This window comes from Muscardinus avellanarius, assembly GCF_963383645.1.
Source record: "Muscardinus avellanarius genome assembly, chromosome: 2".
Lineage (NCBI taxonomy): Eukaryota > Metazoa > Chordata > Mammalia > Rodentia > Gliridae > Muscardinus > Muscardinus avellanarius.
In genome coordinates, this window is record NC_137787.1 from 102,200,196 (window position 1) to 102,226,788 (window position 26,593).

At 39.8% G+C, this 26,593-nt stretch overlaps 1 protein-coding gene across 1 annotated transcript in view; it reads left to right on the forward strand.

Annotated features, from left to right (window-relative positions):
- NCKAP5 (NCK associated protein 5) overlaps positions 1–26,593 on the forward strand; it is a gene marked incomplete at both ends in the record, with an annotated part of 891,793 nt that overhangs the window by 654,040 nt on the left and 211,160 nt on the right. Inside the window, one exon of the mRNA XM_080689066.1 lies at positions 23,218–23,286. Coding sequence (XP_080545192.1) covers positions 23,218–23,286 — 69 coding nt within the window. The remainder of the gene's footprint in view (positions 1–23,217; positions 23,287–26,593) is intronic.

Consider the following 26,593-nt stretch of genomic DNA (forward strand, 5'->3'; position numbering starts at 1 on the left):
CTGTGTTGCTTGTCAACTTCTAAGTGGACACTGCACCTAACAACCTTTCTCCCCTTTTCCTCCGTGTTTCATAAATGCCTCCTTTCCACCCTCGGCTCTCCTGGACCGATTACATTTGAAGCTAGATTGTGTTGCTCTTCGCTAATTGACTTTCTCAGATTTAAGAATACTTTATTCCAGCGCACACAAATACAGATTAAATACAGATTTATTTTTTACTGTTGTTCTTTAGCACCAGGCTTATTATCATCCTGATTCCCAGAAATCATTGTTGATGTACATGAGTATCGATAAGTAGGAAATTCAAAGTGCACAGAAATTGAGGAAGCCTCAAATGTAGTAAACGAGCAGACCAGTATGCTAGGAGAAACTGAGAATTTGGGTTTGCAGAAGCAAAGTACCTGCAACATAATAGCCTGACTAAGTCTTATCTGTGCCCTCAAACATTGGAAGATGATGTAATATTGTTATAGCTAAAAATCTGGTACTAGCATTTACAAATTATATTTATATTTATATACAATTAATGTACACAGAGGCTTTGCTCTTTATTCTTTTTAAAGAAATTCTTTATATAGCCAATAATCAACTATCTTCAAATCATATCGTGTATTTGTGTGTGTGCGTGCATGCGTGTATGTGCATGTGTGTGTACATACTTGTGATTACTGGGGATTGAACCCAGGAACATACTACCTCCCAGCTACACCCCCAGTCCTCTTTTTATTTATTTTTATTTTTTTACTTTAATACAGGATCCTGTTAAGTTTCTGAGGCTGAGCTCAAACCTGCAATCCTTCTGTCTCAGTTTTCCAAGTACTGGCATTACAGGCATGTGCCACTTTGCTTGGCCCAAAACTTCATTTGTAAAAGACAATAATTCTAGGAAAACCTTAAAAAATATAAAGAGACCATTTTTCTTAATAAGAATTTTAAATATATCTTCTATAGCTCATACATTCTATCAACACAATTCTATTTTGTATAACATGTTGTTTATCTAATGCATTTCCACCCAGAGATGAAAGGTTTAAGCAGAATTGCACTGTGGGTATTATTTTGCTAATTAGCATCCAAATGTTGGACTCTGTAAATAGAGTTCAAACTTTATGTGAAGAGCATTTCCCAGGGTTAAAGAGGCAGTCAAGTCTGTGAGGTGTTAACACCATCACACTGAAGCAGCTGTCTGATTAATTACAAAGGTGTGAACTTGGTCATGTTTTCAAGATGACATTCCCTCCAGAGCAATTGACTAGATAATTGTGCTGCCATGGGTCCTAAGTGGAACTCAGTAGGTGTGAGACCTCAGCCTGGAGCTGTCTCAACCTGTCACCACTTACTGGATCAAAGGAAACACGCTCTGGGAAGAGTGTCACTTCCAGTAATTGGACACAAAATCTTCCACCTTGATAAAATTAAGACACCTTAATACCTAATCTGCTGGAGCAAGTGATCCCAACAATCAGTGTAATGGGTAGAAGGGGAGAAAAACAAAGAGTTGAGATCTAGTTTTCTTGTCTGTTAAACAGAAACCGAATCTGTATGAAGTTAATATCTCTTCCAGCTCCGTTGTTTTTTGTCTGGTAACAAAAAATGAAATACAGTGGCTGGCTGGGTAGTCATTAATTTTGTCTGGGCTGCAATTTTCTTCATCTACAAAATTATGTGGTTGATTTCCCAGTCCTCTCTAAATTTATAAAATGTATCTATAAGGTTGAAAGTGCCACACAAGTATAAATATGTTCATAGATTTTTATGTTTGTGTACATGTGTGTATCCCTCCCTGAGGACATCATAGCAGTATATAGAAGCAGCTTTGATATTGAAACTAAGTAAAGTAGTTACAGTTGTCAAATAGAGGAATGCTGCTAACATCAGCAGTGCACAGGACAGCTTCCCCAAATAATGACCTCGCCTAAAATGTCAGCAGTGCTCCAGTTGAGAAACCCTGGTTTCTCTCTCTATATATAGTTCTGTTAAACACATACAGTTGCCACGCACACTCTCTTATTATAAAGAAGGGCTCTTTGTGTTTAATTTGTTCTAACCAGATCAACAAGACATTGTTTTCCCAGTGGTCTGTTGAGACAGGGAAATAAGGTTTGCTGTTCATAGCCCGACATTTTATCCAAGTTTATCATAATGAGACTTAATTCTGTTTTGGTTATGCTCCTCTCTGCTCAACATATTGCATCAAAGGCTGGTTTAAAGAGGGCCTAGTGGAAAGTAAGTCTGCGCTATATATATTCAGAATTTTGCAAAAGGAATTGTTATACTGTGAAGTAAGTTCAAGTATGAGCCTCTTTGTCATCTTTTAATCTATGATTCTATGGTTATTTAGCTTTGCATACTTAACTGTAAAAATCCATACAATCCTAGGATGTTTCTAAGTGGGAAAGAGTAAGATTATAAGAAAAAAAAAATAAAGCCAAGAGGTGTTAAGTGACTTGATTAGTGTCACCCAGTAAGTAAATGCCAAACCTTAAAAACATGTGTTCCAGGCTGTCTTCTCTGCCACAACACACTGCTAGAAAATGTTCTTAATACTGCCAAACTACAACTAAAAGGCCAGGTCTCTTGATATCGCACTATTCTTTTACTTAAAATATCTCTTAAGACGTCATCTGGATGTAAAATACCTCCTTGGTAGCATCGCTAGATAAGTACACGTTCTGCACCATGATTCAATATGATCCTCATAGAATTATGTGTAATTCAAACAGAAAAATCTTTTAATAAAATTGATGGCTGCCAGCCTCCCAATGTACATGTCTGTCATTGTACCTGAGCTGAGCTGGAAGCCGAGACGTTTGCTCTGCTTTGATTCAGCCCTCAATAAGGAATTTCATTGAAGCTCCTCTCAACCTTATCATCTCAGGGTCCCAATTGCTTAAAAACATCTGCCAACTCCCACCCACTCACCCACACAAAGCAACCTGGGAGATGGTACCAGCCAGAGGGAGAGGCATTAGCTCTTGTCTTCCCCCAAGGTTTTTGAAGCGACGTGTGCTGCCTGCCAGTTCTCTGTGGGAAAGTGTGCCTGCACCTCTCTCCTCCCCTCCACTCCCCACACACATCCCTTTTAGCTCTTGGACTTGTAAACAGAGGTTGTGGTTTCTAGAGGGGGATTAATTTTTACTTAAGTTCACAAACAAGTAAAGTCCAGGAAGCTAAGTTTACTCAACACTTCTGATTCCATTAGGTCTGTGGGGCCTAAAGAGAACCACTGCAGCTCTCTGAGGGCTCCTCCATAGAGTGGGGGTGACAAGAGTTACTTCCTTTGTACCTTGCTGATAAAGTTTGTTCGTCAATCGTGGAGCAGCGTGTGGCACGTGGTAATCAGAGCAAGCAGCAGCACTTGATGACTGCCATTGTCATGACTGTCGTCACCATTTTCCATAACTCCCACCCTTTCTCCATCACAGCTACACCCACCATCTGGCCCTGGCTTCCCTCTCCCACTAGCCCTACATCTCTGTCTCCTGGCCAGATATCTTCCAGAGGTTCCTTCCTTGTTGCATATGCACAGAACTGAACTAATGATTATTTATTCAAAGACTTACTAATTTAAGGACTGCCATCAGTCATGAGTAAAGCCTTGCTGGTTGCCAGATCTTATTCAGGGGTTTTTAACCTAATAACGAAATCTGGGGACACCAAAAGACAGAAAGGATTTTCCATATCCTTCCAACTTCAGCAAAAGACAATGATGAAACTAAATTGCACCCATACAGAACTTTACTTCTGTCCTGCTGCATCCCTGCAGGAGGCCCCCAAGCTACTATGGCTCCCTGAAGCTGGAGGCGGAAGCAGGGAGCCTAGCAACAGGAAACCTTCCCTTCCAGGTACCCACACTGCCCACCTGGGCGCCACCTGGGAGGCCACTTATCTGAGGGGGAAAGGCCAGAGATTAGCCTGATAATTCAGCTGTCACATCTTTCTAAACCTTAATCCTCTTTTTCTTGTGGATTCCTAAGCAAAGGAAACAATATTCTTCCTAAAAGAGAATAGTAATCTTTAGAGTGAGCCATTGGTATCTCTAAACAAATAAAACATTATGAGAAAGCCCACCAACAGTGGAAAGACGGGAGAGGGGCTGTTGTGACTGTGTGTAGGCCTCACTTAAGAACTAGAACACTGCATTTATTGTGATGTTCTTTTCTCTGTAGGAGTAGGGGAAAATCATTGCATGGCAAAAATAATGGGATGTTTTTTTCTAAAAGTCTATCATAGTGCTTTATTTCACTTTGCTCCCTCTGTCTATTAAAGACGATATCACCCCTCAGAGACTCAATATAAATCCCTGGCATCATCTTAGGTTCTCAGCTCTCCTCAGAGGTTCAGGTGAGCAGCTGGTGGTTCTTTTCTGAATTCTCTCTTTCTTGTACACCTTCTTTTCCTCAGTGCACTGTTTTATTCCAGGGAGAGTTTGTCCTTAACAGGAACCCTACAGTCAACTCCTGACCCCCACTTCCCTTCCAGCGACTTGCTGGCCCCATTGCTAATGTTTCTTTAAAGTATACATTTGGCCCGGCGTGGTGGCGCACGCTTGTAATCCCCGCGCTTGGGAGGCGGAGACAGGAGGATCGCGCAGGTTCGAAACCAGCTGCTCTGGCTTAAGAGACCCTGTTTCCAAATAAAAGAAGCATAAAATAGGTCTGGGAAGTAGAAGGGTTTCCAGGAACCCCAGCACCACCAAAAATAAATAAATAAATAAACAAATAAATAAATAAATAAATAAAGTATACATTTGTTCATACCCTTCACCTTAGCCTCTTCCCATGCACTCATGTCTCTGTCTTTATCCCAGCTACTCTCTACCCAGAGTCCCCAGAGCCTCAGGGATACCCAAGAACACCAGGACCTTTCCAGAACTTTCCCTGGCCTTGCCCGGTGCTCTGTTTCTTATTAGTGAATGAAAGTACATGTGAGATAGAAATATGTTTACAGGAAAGTATGTAAAATGCATACATATAGTTGAACATTGATAAGGGGCTGTGTATGTGCACACCTGTAATCCCAGTACATGGGAGGCTGAGACAGGAGAATCTCAGGTTTGCAACCAGCCTCAGCAACTTAGCAAGATCTTGGCAACTTAGCAAGACCCTGTTTCAAAATAAAAAATAAAATAGGGCTGGGAGTGTAGCATCTCAGAGGCACTATGCCTCTGGGTTTAATCTCCAGTACCATAAACACACACACACACACACACACACACACACACACACACAAATTTGATAAGGAAAAATGGGTAATTGCCACCAGGTCAGCAGATGAAGCATTGCTAGTAGCCTAGAAATCCCCTGGGATCTAATCACAGCTTTCTTTCTTCCCACTAGAGGTAATAATTAATGGGTACTCTTTAATAGTCATCTTCTTGCTTTATGAAAATTAAAGTTTTACCTCCTATGTATGTATCCCTAAATAATATAACTTTTTTTTCTAAATTTTGAGCTTTGATTTCATGTGGAAAAATATTGGGATAGTATATTATCCCAATAATATTCCTATATATGTATGTATCTGTGTCTGTGTGTATATGTATATACAAAGTGTGTATATGCTTGTGTATGCTTTCATATGTGTATGATTTTTTAAGATATATGTGCTCCTTTCACTCCATGTCAACATTGTAAGATTCATCCATGTTATAGACTTAGCTCTCTTTCACTATTTTTTATTTCCTTGTAATATTCCATTATGGAAATATACCGCAAATTTCCCATTGCATCTTTAATCTCATTGGGTTATTCCCAACTGGGAGGTGGTGAAGATGAAAGCCACTATGAACACTCCTAGTACATGTGCTGCTACGTGTCCACAGCAGATAAACCAAGAAGTGGCTCTGCAGGGTCAGAAGCTGTGAGGACCTTCTCCTTCATTAGGTTGAGCCAGACTGTTCTAAAATGGGCGAACTGATTTGCACTCCAACCAATGGCACGTGAAGGTTCCTGTGGTTCCACAGGTTCAACAATGTTTGCCACATAAAAATTGTTTCTAAATTTACTCCAATCTGCTGGGCATACAACGGTTCATGTTTGGAATTTAAATATGCATTTTAAGTGACTTTCTATTGGGAGTGAAATGATTTTCACGACGCAAATGTCTGAGCTTTTCTTATTTTCTCTCTCTCATAGTCTCCGTATGTTCAGAGGGCTAAGAGGGAGGCATGCCTTCTCCTGGAGGTTTTCTCCTTTTGTCTTGCCTCAAGCTGAATTACCTGATTCTTGGTAGAGGAAAACACATACCTTGGTCTCTTAGGCATTTCTAAGCTACTATTGTTTATTGTTTACATTTTGTTCTTCAAAATATTTTAAGGGGCTGGAATATAACTAAGTGATAAAGCAATTTTCTTGAATGCGCAAAGTTCTGAGTTCAGTCCCCAGTACCATAAAACAAAACAAAAAACACTATTATTAAGGCTTTATTAACATAAAAATGGCATATATGGAGAAAAAAATTTCTGTAACATAAAGGACTTTTATCAATAGATTCTCTTTTAGTTTCTTCACCTATAAAATGGATCTAACATGCCTCATATAGTCTAGGGGCCTTCAATAAATGAAGTAATAATTTCTATATATTAATTATTATTTTCAGCAAACCAGTCAAATCTTAAATAGCGTTATTTCTAAAATGACTGGTGGTTGATAATATAAATATTTTGTATTAAAAATGTGATCAGATCATTTCCCAGTTTTATAAAAATTTCTCTGTGAGGCTTCCAAACACCACAAAATTCAATCTCATCCCTTCTATCTTGAAAGCCATAGGTTTGGTGTTTCTGGAGTCTCCCAAGGGGGATAAAATAATTTACAAGTTTTTTCTGCAAATATTTTTACAGTACTTGAATTGGTGGCTTCTTTCATAACTGGAAACTGCCTGTTATATCTTGAGCGCAAATGTTTCATATTTAATATTTCTGAGGTTTTCAGTTTTAATAGAACTAAGTTGACATTGTCATCTTAATGCTTGGCATAATGAAATGTTTATACCAGTCTTTAAACACACACACACTGTGAAGAATACACGGCTTCACTCCCCGAGCCAGTGCAAGTCTCAAAAGTACCAGGGCTGCTGTCAAGTAGATGGATCAATTTTCTTCCTCTATAGAGGACAGGGAGAAGGGCTGGTCAGTGTGGTTCACCTTAGTCTGTTCAGAGACAGGAGATAATCTCATGAAGGAGAGAGAACTGTGTACTAAAAACTTTGTAGAGATTCATTTTTTTAAAAAAGCTTTATTAGTGCATTGCAATTGTACATCACAGTGATGTTCAATGTGACACAACAATGCATACACATAGCTCTTGGTGTGTTTTCCTTCTCCATCCCTCCCCAATCTCCTCTCTCCCCCTCTCCCCGCACATGTTAGTGAGATGTTCAGCAGAAATTTTATATATTGAAATAGTATTATTTGAAGTATTTCCCCATTTTCTCCTCCAGGCTCCTCCCGCTAATCCCCTTATACCATTCTATAGGTCCCTCTCCAAATTATTTAAAGTCTCTATGTTTACTGTTTTCTCTCTAGCTTTCATACCTCCTAGAAAGCTTCATTTCTTGAGTTTCCAAAACCAAATTGTATCAACAGGCATAATGGGGAGGTCTCCCAGACCTTAGGCGATCGGCAGAACTGGGAACGATTTTCTAGCTGAGGTGAGAATAACAAGGCTCCTATGGAATAAGTTAGCTCCTAGGTGGAATTTCATGCACAACACAGTCAGTAAATCCTTTTCATGGCTACTAAAATGTACATTTACACCACTTAAAAGCTATTTAGTGCTGGGCATGGTGGCGCATGCTTGTAATCCCCGTGCTTGGGAGGCGGAGACAGGAGGATCGCGCAGGTTCAAAGCCAGATGTGCTGGCTTAACAGACCCTGTTTTCAAATTTTAAAAAGTATAAAAATAGGTCTGGGAGTGTATCCCGGAGGTAGAAGGGCTTCCAGGAACTCCAGTACCACTAAAATAAATAAATAAATAAATAAATAAATAAATAAGCTATTTAGTAAGGTCTGTGATGGGGAGGAGTCATGGTGTGCTGAAGCCAGCCTGTACCAGCTATTGAAAGCCAATTATTACTTTGTAAGAATCTGTGAGCCAATTGTTAAGCACAGCAATTATTTCATTTACTTATTTATTTGGTCCTGGGGATTGAACCCAGGGGCATTTTTTCCTCTGAGCTATGCCCCCAACACTTTTTATATTTTATTTTGAAACAGGGTCTTGCTGAATTGCTGAGGCTGGCCTTGAACCTGTAATCTTCCTGTCTCTGCCTCCTAAGTACTAGGATTACAGACATGTACCAGTGAGCCTAGCTAGCAAGTACTATTAAGATTCATAAACTTTTATTTTTACAAATTATACTAAATACAAGCATAATACAAACTCAGAATTTATCACTTTCTTGTTTTTACAACATTTTATGCTAAGTTCTGTATCTTGTATGGGAGGAGCACATACATGGCCATCTCTTCCCAGCTGCATCTTGTGGTCTGAAATCATTTGTGTGGAGAGTATTTGAACCATAAAAATTGGCAGCCTGCAAAGCATGGCCCTTCTCTCCTAAAAAGCTATTTGTTAAGCATTCGCCAGTACACTGCTGGACAGGAGTTGGTGATCTTGCATAGGAGGAAATTTCATGACGTGCACTGCCAGGAGGCTGGTGTTGACAAGCTGTCCTCTTCAGAACCCTGTTGCCTGTGACGGCCTGTGTTTGCATCTCAGCAAGCCTTCATTATTCTCCACCCCAGATTTGTCTGAAGAATTTTCTTGGACTTTTCAGTTATGTTTATAACATTAGGACAAAGGAGGGTGCCTAGCATCGAGCCACTGTGGCGACTCACCAAGATGCCAGGCCTTTCAAGTGGCAAAAGCCTTCAGTGGACGTTTGGGTAGAAATTAGAAGCAGAAACTTGGAGGCATAAAACAGAAAAGTGGTCATGTCCCAACCCAATGAGTATTTTTTTTTCATAAGCTGTAGGTACCATCTGCATCCTTTTTTTTCAATACCGGGGATGGAACCCCAGGGACGTTCTACTTCTGAGCTACACCCCAAGCCCTATTTTTCAGTATTTTATTTTTGAAACAGGGTCTCACTGAATTGTGAAGAGCCTCGCCAAGTCGCTGAGGCTGTCCACAAACCACAATCCTCTGGTTTCTGCCTCCCGATTGCTGGGATTACAAGCGTGCGCCACCATGCCCGGCTTCCATCCGCATCTCTTGATGCAAAAATTACTCATGGAAATGACCGGAGTTACAAATAGACTGGTCCATTATGTATTCCAGGGGTCCTGCCAGTGTTGGGAGACAGTGGTGTGCATCATCAAAGAGCAGAGAGGGAATAATGTGAACCATCCTGCAGTTCAGCATGGTGGGTGCTGTGACTAAGGGCAAATAGGGTACCCTGGGAGCCCAGGGCATGCACCTGGTCAGTAGCATCCACCACTCCAATGGGAAAGTTGACTGTTTCATTTGTGCAGGTTGAGAAGAGCTGTGAGTTATAGAATGTTCTTTCCTGCTACTCTAAGATATGGAAAAAATTCTCATCAACATGTCCTAGGCCTTATAAGGAAGATGATGATAATGTAGGATTTTAAGCACAAACTGCTCACTTTCTATCTCAAATCCTGTAATTAAAGATTTGCTTCCTAAGGATCTCTTCACATGCAGATCCTCTTAGTGGCTTATGATTCCTTTGAATATGAATGTGCATGAAATTGTGACACCTTTTTTGAGAGCAGGCTTCTCTGTAGGAGTGATTGATAAATGGAAGTGGGAGAGAGAAGATGAGAGGGAAAGGAGGGAGAGGGATCGGGAATTCAGAAGGCTTCAGACAAACAACCAGCACCTGAAGCTAGTCTTTATGTGAGGTTACTTCAAAGTGTCTGGTCCCAAGGGTCCCTGGCTACACATCTGGTCGAAATCTTCCCTAATCAATGGCGATAACTTCTACCCTGGCTGACACCACCTCCCCTGCTTAAGCCTCTGAGTTCCCAAGTGTCAGATGGGAGCTGTTTTACAAAGGATGAAATGAAACAAACATTCACTCACTCTACTCACAGAGGGCCAGGCTTTGTAATAGAAACATTTTAAGTTCATCTTCTCATTCAGACTGAAATACTGAGTGGTCTTTATCATCGCTTCTATTTTCCACAGAAGGAAGGTCTCAGAGAGTCTAAGTGACTTGCCTGGTTTAATGGTAGTTGAGGGGTAGGGCCAATATTCAAGTAAATGCATTGCTTAACTTCAAAGGTCAGGCCTCTTTCTCTTATAGTAAAAAATAATAAAGGAATTTACAAAGCACATGGTTGTCTCCCATCAGATCCTTATACATTCTTCTCAGGGAGATCCTTCTTACCACTCCTACTGCTCTACTGCCTGCCAACACCATGCAAGGATTTCTTTCCTATATGTTTCTTTGGGCAAGGTGATTATGGAGCTAACTTCTTAGTCATACTATGAAATCATTACTTTTTTATTATTTTCCAGATATAATGTGATATCAAGTAATATTTTTCCAGATCACACTCATTTTTCCCATTCTATACACACAAGTGTGATCATACTAATGTATCTTCTCAGGACATTGTATCTCCCTGACATGGGGGAGAAGCAGACTTCTACATAAAAAAAAAACAGAAAGAAAAATACAAATTTTCATTCCTGCCTAGTTTCAGAAAAGTAGTAAGAGACTCCAGAATAGTTCAAAGGTGATGGCAACAGTGGGGATGAAGGAGGAGATGGCTGCTTTCAATCTGAGGTCATTCTTTCTTGGATGTTGGTTCTCAGAGTATGGTCTCTTAGACCTCTAGCAGGAGCAGCACAGCAGTATCACCGGAGAGCTTGTAGCAGAGCTTGTAGAGAGCTTGTAGCTTGTAGCAGATTGAATCCTTCCCAGCTCTGCCCTAAGAATATGAACTCTAAACACTGAGGGTGTTACCCAGTAGTCTGTTATCTAACAACCTTCCAAGTATATGGGCACACTCAAGTTTACAAGCTGCTAGTCTAAAGATTCATGTAAGAATTTAAATTCTAGAAATTGACACAGGTTACATTATGTAGTGCTTTCTATTCAGCTCTTCAAAAGTAAACCAGCGAACAGTCCTGCATGGCATGTTCTCATTGCATGGATCCTGAGCTCCTTGAGACAGAGGTGGCAATGTATTTGCATTTGTGTCTTAGGGCCTTGTGCCAGTCCTTGACCTCATGGTCATCTTTAATGTTTGTTGAACTTGAGAGCAAGAACATCATAAGAGTATGTCCATGCATACATGGGCACACGTGTTTATTTCTCTGGTGGCTATGCAGAGCTATAAGTAGTTACTATCATTTTCAAGCAAAATAAAATTTGCCTCTAAGATGCTCAAGGGAATTAAATATTGCTTGAGTACAGAGACCGTGGCTCTTCAATATGGTCAAGGGAAACACACTTTAGTCAATTACACTGTAGGCCTGGCCATGACTGACCAGATATGAGGAGATGCATGATCCTAAAACTCCATAGGTATGAAGTGTGATGATAAAGGCAGGGGGTTCAGTATCCAGGCCCTGATCCTGATGTGCTTTCTACTTGTGGTTTATACCACTCTACTAGATGCAGGTGTGTCCCCTTGGGAGGTATGCTTGGTGGCACACTTCGCCACTCTCATGGTGCATTGTCTTCATGATAATTTAAACAGTTTTCAAAGTATGACTGTCTACAGCATCACTAGGGATATTTTGTATATCTCATTATTTTAGTTTAAAAGCTGAATTTAAAGTTCTTTGGCCTTAGACTGAAGTTGTTGAGTCTATATTATTTGAGAAGAAGGCCTCAGGACTCTGATTCAAGTGCAAGTTCTAGAAAAACATATTTCCTCACCTAGAGCCAAGTGATGATTTTAGAGAAATATATTTTTCCTGATCTTGTTTTGACTATCTTTGCTGAATTGGAGATTTCTAAAAAGATTAAAATGAGAATGACCAGGGAAAATCCTGGAACACAACCTTTTTAACTCCTGTGAATTGGACATCTTCTCTCTCTTACTCTCTTCAGAGGACATCCCTTTCTTTCCTTCACAACACTTACTCCTGTTCAGTATCTACCAATTTAATTTGCACAGTACCATTTTGTTCTTTTCAATCATCTTTAAACCCGAGGTTTTCTCTGCAGTGAATGTTAGCTTCATCCTGACATTATTTGCTTTCATAATAATTTGACAATATTTACACCCAGTATTTTAGCTTGATTGTATAATTCACTTCTGATAACTAATATAAGACAAATAATTTTGTTGGTATTTTGTTTGAAGCTATAATAGCTCTATCCATTCCAATGAGGACTTTTGTTGTTATTTTGAAAGCCTGTTGAGTAATCTGAGTGAAAAATCACCTCCCCCAAAACATGCTACTTTCTTTTTTCAAAGATAGTTTGGGCCAGGCATGGTGGTGCACACACATAATCCTGGTACTTAGGAAGCTGAGACAGAAAGTTCACAGGTTCAAGGACAGCCTCAGCAAGTAGTGAAACTCTCATCAAATTAGCAAGACTCTGTTTCAAAATAAATATTTAAAATAGGGTGGACGGTGTAGTTCAGAGGTAGAATGCCCCTAAGTGCAAACTCCAGTACCATGCAGGGGTATTTGTGGGTGGCGGGGATCAAAGGGTTACCTAATTTATCCTACTGCAGTGTAGTTTTAGTATAGAAATTAGTTTCCTCTACTAAGTTTTTCTTTCTGTGTGGTAGTCCCTTCTATAATTCATACACTTTTGTGACCTCCTCTAGCTCAGATCCTAAAGTACAGCAAAAAATCAAAAATTAAATGTGTGGGTAAAGACATGTGTATTGAAGTTCATGTCCTAAATGTGGTTTGTCCAATCATCTATTGTTGGGTAACTAACTACCCCAAGACATGAAGGTTCAAAACAACCACTCTTTTTTCTCACAATTTTATGGGTTAGAAATATAGAAAGAACATAGATGGTTGGTTTATTTCCAGTGAATGTGATGTTAGCTGGGTTGAAAGATCTATTTCTAACATGCCTGCATCATTACCAGGTCTGGTATCTCAATACTCTTTGGCCTGTCGCTTTCCTTTCTTAGGGGCATTCTACCTCTGAGCTCCACCCCCAGCCCTATTTTTTTCTTCTTTATTTTGAAACAGGGTCTCCCTAAGTTGCAGAGGGCCTCGCTAAGTAGCTGAGGCTGTTCTCGAACAGTGATGCTTCTATCTCAGCCTCCCAAATACTGGGATTACAAGTGTGCGCCACCACGCCCAGCTCAGGCTATCTCTTTCCACAGAACATCTTGTTCTCCTAGACTTACCATATAACTCAGATTTTATACCATCTCAAAACAGTCAGACTTCTTACATGGCAGCTCAGGGATCCAAGAGTTGGTGTTCTGAGAGGTCCAGGTCAAAGCTGAAAAGCTTATGGTCTCACTTTGGAAGTTCACAGGTGAAATTTCTGTCACATTCTATCATTTTATCAAGTCAATAAAGCCAGCTCTTATTCAATGACAAAAGTCAAAATGTATTTGTAGACATTTTTGATATATGATAATAAGAATAACTATAAATAACATTTATAAGTAAGGATCAAAAACTCAGTCTTTACTATTTTGCTCAATATTGCAAAGTACAAGTTTTATTATTCTGTCATTTGTCCAAATATATCAGGTGATATATTCTGGCTTTTCACAAGGAAACTACAGATACTATAAGGGAGAGATATAGAAAATGATAAAGCAAGTGTGATCAAGTTAGCCTTTGGGGATCTGAGTGAATGTTTTTTTTTCAGTTTTATTTTATTAATTAATTTATTTATTTTTTAAATTGGTACATTGTAGTCATATATAAATCACACTGGAGTACAAGACTTGAGAGGATATACAAGCACACATCATCCAATTAGCCCTCCTCCAGCCCCCAACCCTTTCCCTCCCCCTCCCTCCATCCCATGCTTCTTTGGTGATTAACTTTGATCCATTTGTTTATGTACCTCCTGCGTTTTAAAGAGGCTCCGTCCTCCACTATTACATACCCTCTGATTGGTCACATTAGTTGCTTCACTATAGGGCCCTTTCTATAGCTCAACCTCTTCCTGTTGCCCCTTTCCTCCTAGTTATTGCTGATTAAGAAAAGCGTCTGATTTATATTTTCTCTGATATTTCTCTGTGCATGCTGCATTGCAAGTACCGATCCCACTCTTGACGGCCCCAGTAGTGGCCTGGCTACTCAGTGGACTGATCAAGACCTCGCTGGCTCAAGCAGCAGCCTTGCCTCATGGGAGGCCCCGGTTCTGGTCTCGCTGGCCCCCACACCAGCCTAACCCCTCAGCTGGCTTTGATCCAGGCCTTGGAGGCCGCAGGAATGGCCTTGCCTCACAGCAGGCTCCAATGCCGGCCTCGTTGGCCCCAGCACCGGCCTAACCCCTTGGCAGGCTCTGATCCCGGCCTCAGAGACCCCAGCACCGGCCTTGCCTCACAGCAGGCTCCGATGCCGGCCTTGCCGGCCCCAGCACCAGCCTAACCCCTCGGCAGGCTCCAATCCCAGCATTGGAGGCCCCAGTACCGGCCTTGCCTCATGGCAGGCTCCGATGCTGGCCTCGCTGGCCCCAGCACTGGTCTAACCCTTCGGCAGGCTCTTATCCTGGCCTGGGAGGCCCCAGTACCGGCCTTGCCTCACGGCTGAGTGAATGTTACAGGGAAAAATTTTGTCATGTTTTCACACGTCTGCATTTTTAAAAATTTGAATATGTGGCCCAATTTTGCTTTTGTAGGTGATGGTCTGAGCCATACCACAAACATGTGAGTAGGGTTTAGAGAGGTCAAAGTGAAAGTAAAGCATATTCCCTGCTAGAGCAACAGAACCAAAGGCACAGCCACAGGGCTGAGAACGTCCCTTCAGGAAGGAAATGGGATCTGGGCGAGGCTCGGAGATGGCGAGAGGTGTGCAATGGCGGATGTGTACGTTCTGATGGATGAGCGGGGACAGGTTACAAGAGGTGGAAAGACTAGAGGAGTTGTTATTCAATTCAGAGGGAAATGCATCTTTAATTTTATTTCTTTATTTTTATTATAAAATTTAACTGATTTCAGTGTGTCATTTCTATACATTTATATACCATACTTTGATCACATCTTCCCTCCCTACCATCTCTCAGAGGATTTTTTATTTTTGTAGTAATGGAGATTAAACCCAGAGACATTCTACCTTTGAGCTACACCCCCAGGAATTTTATTTCTTATTTGGAAACAAGATCTCACTAGATTGATAAGAGTCTCACTACCTGCTGAGGCTGTCAAACCTGCAATCTTCCTCTCTCAGCCTCCCAAGTACTGAGATTATGGGTGTGTGCACCACCACATCTGGCTCACAGGAAATTTTTACAGTGACTCTTCTACTCTTTGTTTAAGGAATGGGACATAGTATGCAAATTTATAGTATAAAAAGATTTTAAATAGGGAGAATTAATGTAGAACAGCAGTGTAGAAGCATCAGTTCATTAGACATTTGTAAGATTTAGACAGCATATGTATTCATGGAGCAGATCCTCCATGAAACATGGTTCCTTTAAAATATATGTTAATTCAAATTCATGTCCACAGCAAACTAAAACAATTTGAGTTTATTCTATTGCTTGGGTTTTATTAGGACCTGTAAGAACTTTAGAGATGGAACTAAATATATATACCCATATATATAAATATATATATATATATATATATATATATATATATATATATATATATTGTACTGGGGGATAAAACCCAGGGGCATTCTACCTCCAAGCTAAACCCTAGCCCCTAGCCCTATTTTTTATTCTTGATTTTGAATCAGAGTCTCTCTGAGAATATATTTAGATCTAAGAAACACTTGCTCTCACCTCTGTGCACTTCCTTCTGCCCCTCTGCTGCCAGCCTGATGAACAAGTCCAGATGCATACTGCCCAGAGGTATAACAATTCCATGGCCAAGATGCACTTTTCTTAACAATTATAACAAAAAGGTTCTTACAAGTTGACTTATTCACTAGCTCTAATTTTTACCACACAGTGTCGCCTTGGGACATCTATGAAGCTAAGGTGTTTGGGACTGAAATAGGAACTTTGTGCACAATGAACACAAGTACTTACCAAAAATGCACACAGAAACTTATGGTAAGAATCTAAAGCAGTCTTCTGGGCACAGAGTTATTAACAAAGAGCTCTTTCCACACCATTCCTCTTCTCCTGCTTCCCCATTCTAGTAATTAGTGTCACCTACTAAGTACAGGACTTCTAGCACCAAGACACAGATTAACAAAGGTCATCCCAGTAGAGAGCTCTTCCTAAAAACTAACAAAAGGACAATTTTATAGGGATTATTTTCCTACTTCTCACATACTTTGACCATTAGTATTTATCTTTTAATACCCAGAAATAGTAACTAAAATACACATATAGAACAATGGCTAGACAATATGAACTAATCTAAGGGGCACAGAAGACTTCTCTTTGTATATTCCCCATGCCACATATCATCCAGAGTTCAAACAGCATACTCTCCAAGACACCATTTAATAATCCCACTCCCAAAATGCAACCATTTCTATGAAGTAACAAAAAAATACTTAAAGAGCATAACTTTAGCCATTGGTGTGTGTGTGTGTGTGTGTGTGTGTGTGTGTGTGTGTGTGTGCATGCACGTGTGTGTGTGTGCGTGCATCTTCTGTGCTGTCCCGTAGATATCTGAATTCACTGGAAACATGCATTCAAGCTAATATTTTAGTAGTACAAATCTGATAACTCTCTTAGAAACATGCTTTGTATACTCTTGCTTTATGTCTCATTTTAAATCAAGCATTAAGGGAATGGAGTATTTTAATCGTAACTCTGCCAATATGTCTATCCAAAGACCTGTTGCTATTTCTGTCTTCAGTGAAATTTTTGTCCACAAGTAAAGCAGGATTACAGTTTTTTCTAACGGATTGAGTTGGTGCACTATATCCTTGGTTATCAAAAATACATGTGTAGCTTTGGGATTTTTGAATTGAATATTGATATGTAGAAAAGTATGATACATACTATGATCTTATCACACAATTGGCCTGTTGTGTATGTGTACACAGGAGTGGGAAGGCCACGGCCAACTAAGCTACTCATGACTGGATGACTTTGTTCTTTGCTTCATGTGATTTTGTTTCCTAAAATGCATATATTAACTTTAAAAATAAAGGTTATTTTAAAAACATGAAATATATATGTATATATATAATTTTAGATCAGTATAATTTGGAGCCATGAGGAAACCATGCTGAGCAGGGAATCCTCTAAGTCAGGGACTAAGTCTAGCAAAATTTTTTTATTATCATGGAAGACAAACCTGGACACAAAAATCCACTTTTCCCGGTACTTGAAGACTCTAATTGTATCCTCTGGGTTTGGTGATTTAATAACATACTTATTTAAAAATGGCAAAAGACTTGTATTGTAATTTCTGCAATTCTCAGAAGCAATGCCTACATTTTTTCTTTCCTTTCTTTTTCTGCCTTATCTTTTCCCATCTCTTCCATACAGATATTTAGTGTTTCTTCAAGTCACATTTAATTAAGAGGTTTTTCTATTTTTTCCCTGTTGTCTCATGGTAGAAGCAGTTTAATCCTGAATCTTTAATAAATGCAAATGGATTAAAGGAAATCATGAGTTCAAAATTATTTTAACTTCATTGGCATAATTGTTAATATCTCCAATTTCCCCTGAGATGTACAGGATTACATCAATTAAATTGGTCACTGCAACTGAACACAGTAACCATAAATGTGACTATATTGTGTGTTCACCAGCACCCTTTAGATACTTAATTTGCTTGGCTGTAAGAGACTGTCAGAGCAGTAAACGTGAGGCAAGTAATGTAAACGGTGTAATGATGGCAATTATCTGAATGGATCGATCGTTGTGTTATTGCAACGTGATATGGGTAGGAGCAAGATATAGACATCCCATATAAATTCGCATTTTCAGCTTTATTTCCATGCACATTTTTCCAAGACATTTAAAGTGAAAACAACATAAACCGACATTGCTGTTCTTTCCATTATTTCTTCCCATTATCCTTTGCGTTGTTTTCTTACTCATTCCAACCCCACCAAAGAAGCTACATTTCTGTAAGAAAGTAGTCAGGTTATAGAATTGGAATTATAGCACCCTCCCCTGTGTGATTCATACTATATAAATATTTGAACAAGACGTCACTTCATGTTTTAGCTAGTTTGTTCCCCTCACTTATTGACTAAAGAACTATAAACCAAGAAAGGTTAAATAAATTGTTAAAGGCTGTACACTCTGACATTGCCTGGTAAATTTGCAATGGAATGGAACTGGAACCCAGAACCTGCCTTCCTACCAAGCTTGGGGGAAGAACCAAGTGGTTGCACCAATTGCAAGGTATGCAAGGCCGACAGCAATCCTAAAGGAAACAGAAACACATTAGGAAAAGCTTTCAGTTTAATTTGTATAGGAAACAAAGATAAATAAAGGGAACAATCTAAGCATACTCACTGCTCCAAAAGTAATCAGCCTGAGAGCAGAAGTTCTGTGCTGTTGCAGATGTCTGGCCATGGTAAGAATGGAAGGGACATGGCAAGCTTCTACCGGAGGGACAGGTGCTTTACGGTGTTTGCTAAAGGAGGGATGCAGGCTCAGAAGAGCACAGTTGATGACTAAGGTTAAGAGCTGAAACCTGAAGACAGGTGTTTGAATGCCAGGACTGGAACTAAGACCAGGTGGAGATGATCCAGCTAGCAGGAACACCTGGTAATAGACGTTTCTTCATAGACTTGTCCATTTCTTCTTGGCATTCTGGTTCACACAAGAATTTTATTTTTTCTTAAACTAATAAAACGGACCTGATTCTGAAACTCTTCATGTCTCTGCCAAAGAAAACATTCAGACCACCAAGAAACACAAATAAACCACAAATAACCCATGCCTTCTCATTATCAAAACCAGAAAACACTCGCATTTCAAATTAGTGTAAGTAGAAAAATAAACACCAGATACAGAACTACTGCATGCCTCTGTGTCCAGGGATAATGATGGAGCAAGGTGAGGAAGAAAAAAACCAGAATGAGGAAATCCAGGAACTCATGCTCAGCACTGATCACAGGGTCTGGCTATAAGGCAGGGCTCAAAGGTGTGCAAGCCATGGGTGGCTGTCTCAGGATTGTCACATGTCTGGGGAGAAGGAGATAAAGAGAACAGAAGAGATGCAAGTTGAAGATATGATTGTGAAGGGTAAAAAAGGAAGAGTGGGTGGTTAAAAATGCTACAAATAATTATCGTCCATTAAAGAGATCAAAACAAGGTCAGGGGCAAGAGTGGGAGGATCCTATGTGAACACGATGCTCTCTGGTAAAGTAGAAAGGATGTAACTACAAGGGCAAGAAAAAGGAGAGCAGGGAGGATGGTTGGTTATTGCATATGCAATAAAGGGAGTGGAAGGATTTTATTTTAACTAGACAGTAACAAAGTGAGACAAAAAAGAAGGGGAGGATAGACAGTAGTAAAGAACCTGCAGAAGATGGAAAGGAATGGGGAGGAGAGGAATAGACACCTCCCTGTGGATCTCTTAGTAGAGATTTTACTTTTGGAATCATGTTAATGTTTTCAAAATGATAAAAATTAAGAAAGAAGGGAAATTAAATTTGAATTCTATTAGAAACAAATGAGTTGAACTGAATTTCTAATGAATATTATAACCACCCTACAGGTGGGGGTGGAGAAACAACCTAGAAACTTCTGAACACAGAATTATTATTACATACTTTAATTCTAAAGAAGATATTGTAAACTCTAATACTGTTGTTTATAGTGTGACTATGTCATATGCACTGTGGGATGGAGCAATCCAGTAAATAGAAGGATGTTGGGAGCCCTGGTTCTCACTGTTCAAAAAAGGAAGACACAGGATGAAAAGGGGAGGGCAAGGAAGAAGAAAGAATTCAAATCTGGTGACATTTATAGGTGTCAACATGCAGATTGTGTTTACAAATACCATCTCCCAACTCAAGGGAATTGGGATTTCTTGGAAACATGGCTGATTTCAGAAGTGGGACAAGGAAAAGGCAAGATGAATTTAGAACAGTCACCTATACCAAAAACTGAAATGTTTTAAAAATGATGGCTAAGCCAGGCGTGGTGGCACACACTTGTAATCCCTGGGCTTGGGAGGTGGAGACAGGAGGATCGTGCTGGTTCGAAGCCAGCCCTGTTTCCAAAAATAAAAAAGTATAAAATAGATCTGGGAGTGTAGCCCGGAGGAAGACGGGCTTCCAGGAACCCCAGTGCCACCAAAAAAAAAAAAAAAAAAAAAAAAAAAAAAAAAATGATGGCTGAGTGTCACAATGGTACAGATAACAGCTTTAAAGAGCTTGCCTGCTCAAAAGTGGGGTGATTTGAGCATCAAAATTACTATTGATGAGATTGTGTTCTAACTCTGAATAACACAAGAATCTATGTATAAATGTTGACAAATAAGGAATGTACTTCTGCTGCTATACATTTGTAAATATATAGTTATTACCTCTAATTGATGATTTTATTTTCTATAATTTCAGTTACACACCATAGATTATGTTGCAAAAATATCAAATAAAAAATTCCAAAAATAAATAACACAAAATTTTGAACTATTCAGAGTTGCATGATGAAATCTCACACTGCCCTGCCTGGGACATGAACCGTCCTTTCATTCAGTGTATTCATGCTGCATGTGCCACCTACCTGTTAGTCACCTGGTAGCCATCTGGGTCCTCAGATCAACTGTTGCCATATCCCTGTAGCTGTGTTGAACTAGCTCTAAGTTTACTTAATAATTACTCCAAAGTGCAAGAGTAGTAATGCTGGCCATTTTGTTACACTGCCTTTTTTATAGTTGTTCTCTGTTATTACTATTTCCTGTTATTAATCTATTACTGTCAATGTATAAATTAAAATTTATCATATGCATTATGCATGGGAAAAACACACAGTAATGTATCACTTAATGGGATGCATTTTGAGAAATGTTTCATCAAATAATATTTTTGTTGTACAAACATCATAGAATGTATTTACACAAATTAAAAGTGCTATGATGTCACTAGGTGATAAAAAAATGGCCATCATTTACCAAAATATTATGTGGTATATGACTTGATATAGGATTCAGTACTCTCCTTGGTTTCACTGGGGATCTTGGAATGTATCACCCACAAATAAGGAAGACTGCTGGAGTTATAAATTACCATTTCCAGCCAAAGTAGCAATTAACCCAGGTAAGAATTATTAATAGTTGCTAAAATAGGTAGGTAAAAGCATAGGATGCTATACTTGTACTATAGCAATAGGATACTTTTATAGTCTCAGAACATCTCCATCAAAATTGTTCATTGGTCACAAAAGAGAAGATAATAACTTTATGATGGGGAGATTTCCAAAATCTACCCTAACCATGTGGTGAAAGTTAACATGTACAGTAATAGAATGTGTGATTATCCTGTGACTAATATGATGTACCGAAAAGGACCCAGCATCAACTCTGTGCCATTGTTGCATGTGCATGATGAAGCTTTAGGCAGACCCAACTAAGGGACATTCCACACAGTATCTGACTTCTCCTAGAAAAGGAGCGGAAGGGAAGAAAAATCCAACAGCATGAGAATGTAGAAATCGTTTCAGATTAAAGGATACTAGAAGACCAGCACTAACAACTGAATAATATGCATGATTGTAGATAGCACTGTAGACTAGAAAATTTTTTTCTGTAGAGAAAATTGTTAGGACAATTGACAAAACTGGAATAAGGACTGTAGATCAGATTGCTGTATTGTGTTGATGTTGTATTTCCTGAAATAGAAAACTAGGCTGGCTGTGATTATGCACAAGAATGTCTTTTTATCCAGAATTAAAGAAAGTGACATATTGAGGGGTAAAGGCTGTCATGTATGCAATCTCCTTTTTTTTTTTTTTTTTTTTTTTGTAGCACTAGGGATTGAACCAGGGACATTCTACCTGAGAGTATAGGAGGGCTATACCCTCAGCCCTACTTTTATTTTTTATTTTGAAACAGGGTCTCAATAAGTAGCTAAGGCTAGCCATCAACTTGTGATCCTCCTATCTCAGCCTCCCAAGTACTGGGAGCATAAGTGTGTGCCACCATGCCCAGCTGCAACCTACTTTCAAGATGCAGGAAAAAATGAGGGAAAAAAGAATGATATAACAAATGTGGTAAAGGATAATGATTAAAGAATCTGAGCAAAGCTGTGTGGGAGTTCTTGGAATTCATCTATATAGTTGAAAAATGTTGATCTTGGTGCCTTCAGAAAACATGCCATGTTATTTACACACTGATGTGAAATGCCGCATCCCTAGATCACAGAGGGTTGGAGCAAAGGGAAGGTAAGTCAGATTGGCTTGAGTGATCAGTGTCCTACTGCTGGGCAGGGTTGAATTGCAGAGTTCAGGATGCAGACAGGGACAGCCATGCCACAGTGGTGGTCATCAGATACTGGAGGGTTCTCATCTCATACGTCACGCTCCTTCTAAAACCTAACTTGCCTATGTAGGATACGGTTTCCCTTCTTTACTATTCCACATCGTAGTCTGGTAACCATATTGAATATCCACGTGTCCACAAGACTCTGAGGATCAGGAAAGCATTAATTAGAAGAACTGTAGAAGGAAGAGGGGCACTTCAGAATAGTTAAAGTCTTGCATTTCTCACTATGCTCTTATGTTCAGGAGTCAGTGGCTAACAACGAAAACAGTATGTTTGCTTTGCATTTGGAATTCAGCTTTCATAACTTTACCTGAGATTCTTTTCTGTGGCCTCAAACAAATATTAGGCTGTGAGACTGTGACAGGTCTTAACGAAGTGGATTAAGGCATTCCTTACATTTACATTTTCATAGAACGAGATAAACATTTGTAATCTTTCTATGGAACACTCTCACACCAAGCTGTGATTTGATTTTCTATCTGTTCAGAATACCAAGTTTTGCATTTCTTAAAACTGTAATGTATTTTTGTGAGCAGATTGATAAGACAGAAGTCACCCCTGAAATATTTATAAGAGTACTTAGGGCAAACTTGTCAAAGGTACTTCTAAAAGATTATTTTAGATCCTGAAGAGATATCTTTAGTAACTGCATTGAATAAGTTGTCACATAACACGGCATTTCATTGATTTATTTGTGTTATTTTTGTACCTTACCACAGGCGGAGAATTCAGCTCTGGCTTTGGAAAATGAAAATCAAAGACAACAGTATGAGAGATGTCTTGATGAGGTGAGGTGAATGGGATGCCCACAATGAGGGACTGGACATGTTAGGATTTCTTTAATCATGTCTGAGTGCATGCATGTTCCCAGGCTCCTCGGGACATTAGCATGTTCCACTCCAAGAGGAAGTTGTAAACTTATGGCCATTGAGAAGGAAGATCAGCAGAGTGTGTTGCGTGTGTCCTCGCTTCTTCTTCCTTTTCTTCCTAATTCCTTACACAGGCATCTCTAAACTCCTTTCTTTCATTGTTTAATATTCTTAGCGCACAATTGGGGTGTGCTTCATGGTAGGATCAATTCCTTCTGTTCAATAAGTGTGATCCCTGCCTGTGAATGAGAAAGACAACACTGGGGCATGTTGCATTGAAGCCATTTCTGGAAAAGCAAATCCTTGATAGAGTGGGTGGGGATGACGCTCACAGTTGGCATCCAGGCCGGAAACAATCAGTAGATTGAGCACATGCCAAGAAGAGAAGGGAAGTGAGGAAGAAAATTTGAGCTGAGTAGAAGAAGACAGGACCACACGCATGAGTAAACTCAATAAATATGATTTTATGATATTGAAGAGATGAAAGCAAAGGCAGCAGGTGTCTTGGGGAGAATGGGGAGATGGCAGTGTGTGCAGAGCCCTCGTCCTTCCCACCTGGCACTCTAAAGCACGCCTCAGACCCTGAGCCTCCTGCTGGGATGAGCTTTGCTTTACAAGCAGTTCTCCTCTGGGACTCATCCATGATTGCAGCCATTATTTAGATGCGATGACTTCTTTAGGCATCTGCCTATCACCCTAAAATATATACACATTATGAGAGATTCAGTTTGAGATTTGTTGAACTGACTTTTAGAAAAATGGTTATTTTACTTTACAAGTGAAAATGCCAATATGTTATCATTTTTGTTCTCCCCAAGAACAATTAGAAAAGCCTTTCCTCACAAGTACCTCTTGATGCTTCTTACCCTTTTTCTATCTCCCTTTCCTTGTACAAGCCATCCCAGATGTAAAGAGCTGCGTCTCAAATCGCAGCTCAGAGACCATCCTGTCATAGACTTCTTTAGTCCTTTCAAACTGGACTAGCTTCTGTCCCTGGAGTTTGCATTTACTCACAATGGTGGTTCTTAAAATGTGATCTCTCGTCCGTCTCCCCTGGAACCTTGTAGAAAATTCAGATTCTCAGGCCCCAACTTAGAGACTTGGGGTGAGCCCAATAATCTGTCACCAGGCGCTCCAGCTTGATGCTAGGTTACAATATACCCGAAGCCCTATCACCCTAATACAGACAACATTCTATTTATTGCTAATATGTGGTTGGTGAATTCTCAAGATGTCCCCCAAAAGTTGTTTTTTTTAATATTCAGTTTTATAATTGTTTAATATGTTCAGCCACATACATTGCTTACTCAAGCAAACACTCTCTTTGCAATCCTCTACCCTGTCAGGACTTTAAAAAGAACTGAGTGATTTTTTTCAACATCCAAAATTAAAAGAATCATGAAATGTTAGAAGACATCAACATCAACGAGAGCATAAGGTCTCAGGGTCTAGGGAGTCAAATCAGCAGTTCTTACCCCTGCTCCGAGCCTCTTGAACCAATCAAAGTTTCGGGCAATAAAGATCAAATAGACCTATGAGTATTTAAAGGAACAAACAGTGCCCCTGGTCCATGCACATTGATCAGCAACATTTGCTTTAACCTTCTGCACAGAAATTTCCAGTGAGACTTTATTTATATTCAGAAGTCAAATCTATCTGACTCACATAACAGACACCTCTTATTTGTCACAATCCTCTGGGTCATCCCTTTCTGTCCTTCAGAAAGTTCACTGCATCTCTCCACAGAAGCCATACTGCTTTCTGTATGTTCCCCAATGCCTGCATTCTGCAGGTTTTGGCAAAATGGGTTAAGCAAAACATAAGTTTTATCCCATAAAATCATTTCATATACTTCCCACAGAAGGAAAAATTTTTAGAGGGAAAGTCCCTCTGTTCTTGATTGCAAAAATTAACAGTTGCCAAAGAGGTGATTTACAACAAAGAACCACCTCTGAGCAATGCGAGTACTTTGTATTCGAGAGTGCTGGCCTCTGATTACACATGCCAGTTGTTTTATAACTAATTACATGAAGTAGACAATCCATTTCCATGCATTGTAAGAGAATGCTCTCAGAGGGGCAGTTCTATGTAGTAATAATGCCAACTGGAAATTCTTTTCAGAGCTTTTTATACTAATTAGACAAACTAACAAGGTAAGGCCTCCTGTAAGTTATTTCCTTACGAGTAGGTTTCACAAAACATACCCGGGTGGGTAACACAGCAAATTTAAAGTGTTTCTCAATTCTATCTGTGCCAACTGATATTTTCTGGGAAATGAATAGCGTATTAAAGATTTGAGGAAAACACGGGGAGTCTGAAATGCTTTCTGTAGTTTCTGCTGAAACAGAATGTTTAGCCAGGTGTGGTGGTGCATGCATGAATTTCAATATTTGGGAGGTTGAGGCAGGAGAAACACGGGGTTCAAGGACAGCCTAAATAAGACAGCAAGACGCTTAGTAACCTAGTGAGACCCTGTTTGAAAATCAAACAACAATAATAAGGGCTGGAGTTGTAGCTTGGAGGTTGAATGCTCCTGGATTCAATTCCTAGTATCAAACACACAAAAAATGAGATTATTTATTCAGAAGTAAACAGACCCATATGCATAGTAACACATACCCACATACATGCTGGCTCAAGGGGATGCCCCCACATCCCCTACACATGTGGACACATACACTCACACTCACTGCACATGACCTCTACTGCTCCCCATCCCTCTTTCTCTTGCTTTGCAGTACAAAAGCAAAGTCAAGGGTTGATCCCATTTGTAGGGAAGTTGAGGTGTTTGTATTTAAATCTAGTTTCTAGGTTGAGCCATTTGACAGGCAGTTTACTGGTGAGCAATGAACTGCTGTTTATTGATAATATTGTTTTGCCCACAATTCCTTTCAGATCAACTCTTCCCATGAAGAGAATTATAATGGCATGTATAAAATAACTATAATCACATCTCCTCCAACCACTGCATTGCATTTAGATGGACTGTGTTGTGTCCTACTAACCTTGACTGGTGTGAGCCTCACCTGGGCCAGAGATCCTGTGCACTGCCAGAGCAATAGAAGTAAGAGGGGTGGAGGGTCACAGGGAGAGAAACTCAGGGAGCCAGTGAGCTGCCAGGGAACTTCAGGAACAGGGAGCAGAGTCACCAAATGGCTGGAGGGACAGTAAAGGGGCAGGAGTGGACGGGCATCGTCAGCAGAGGAACTGCAGAGTTACAGATGGC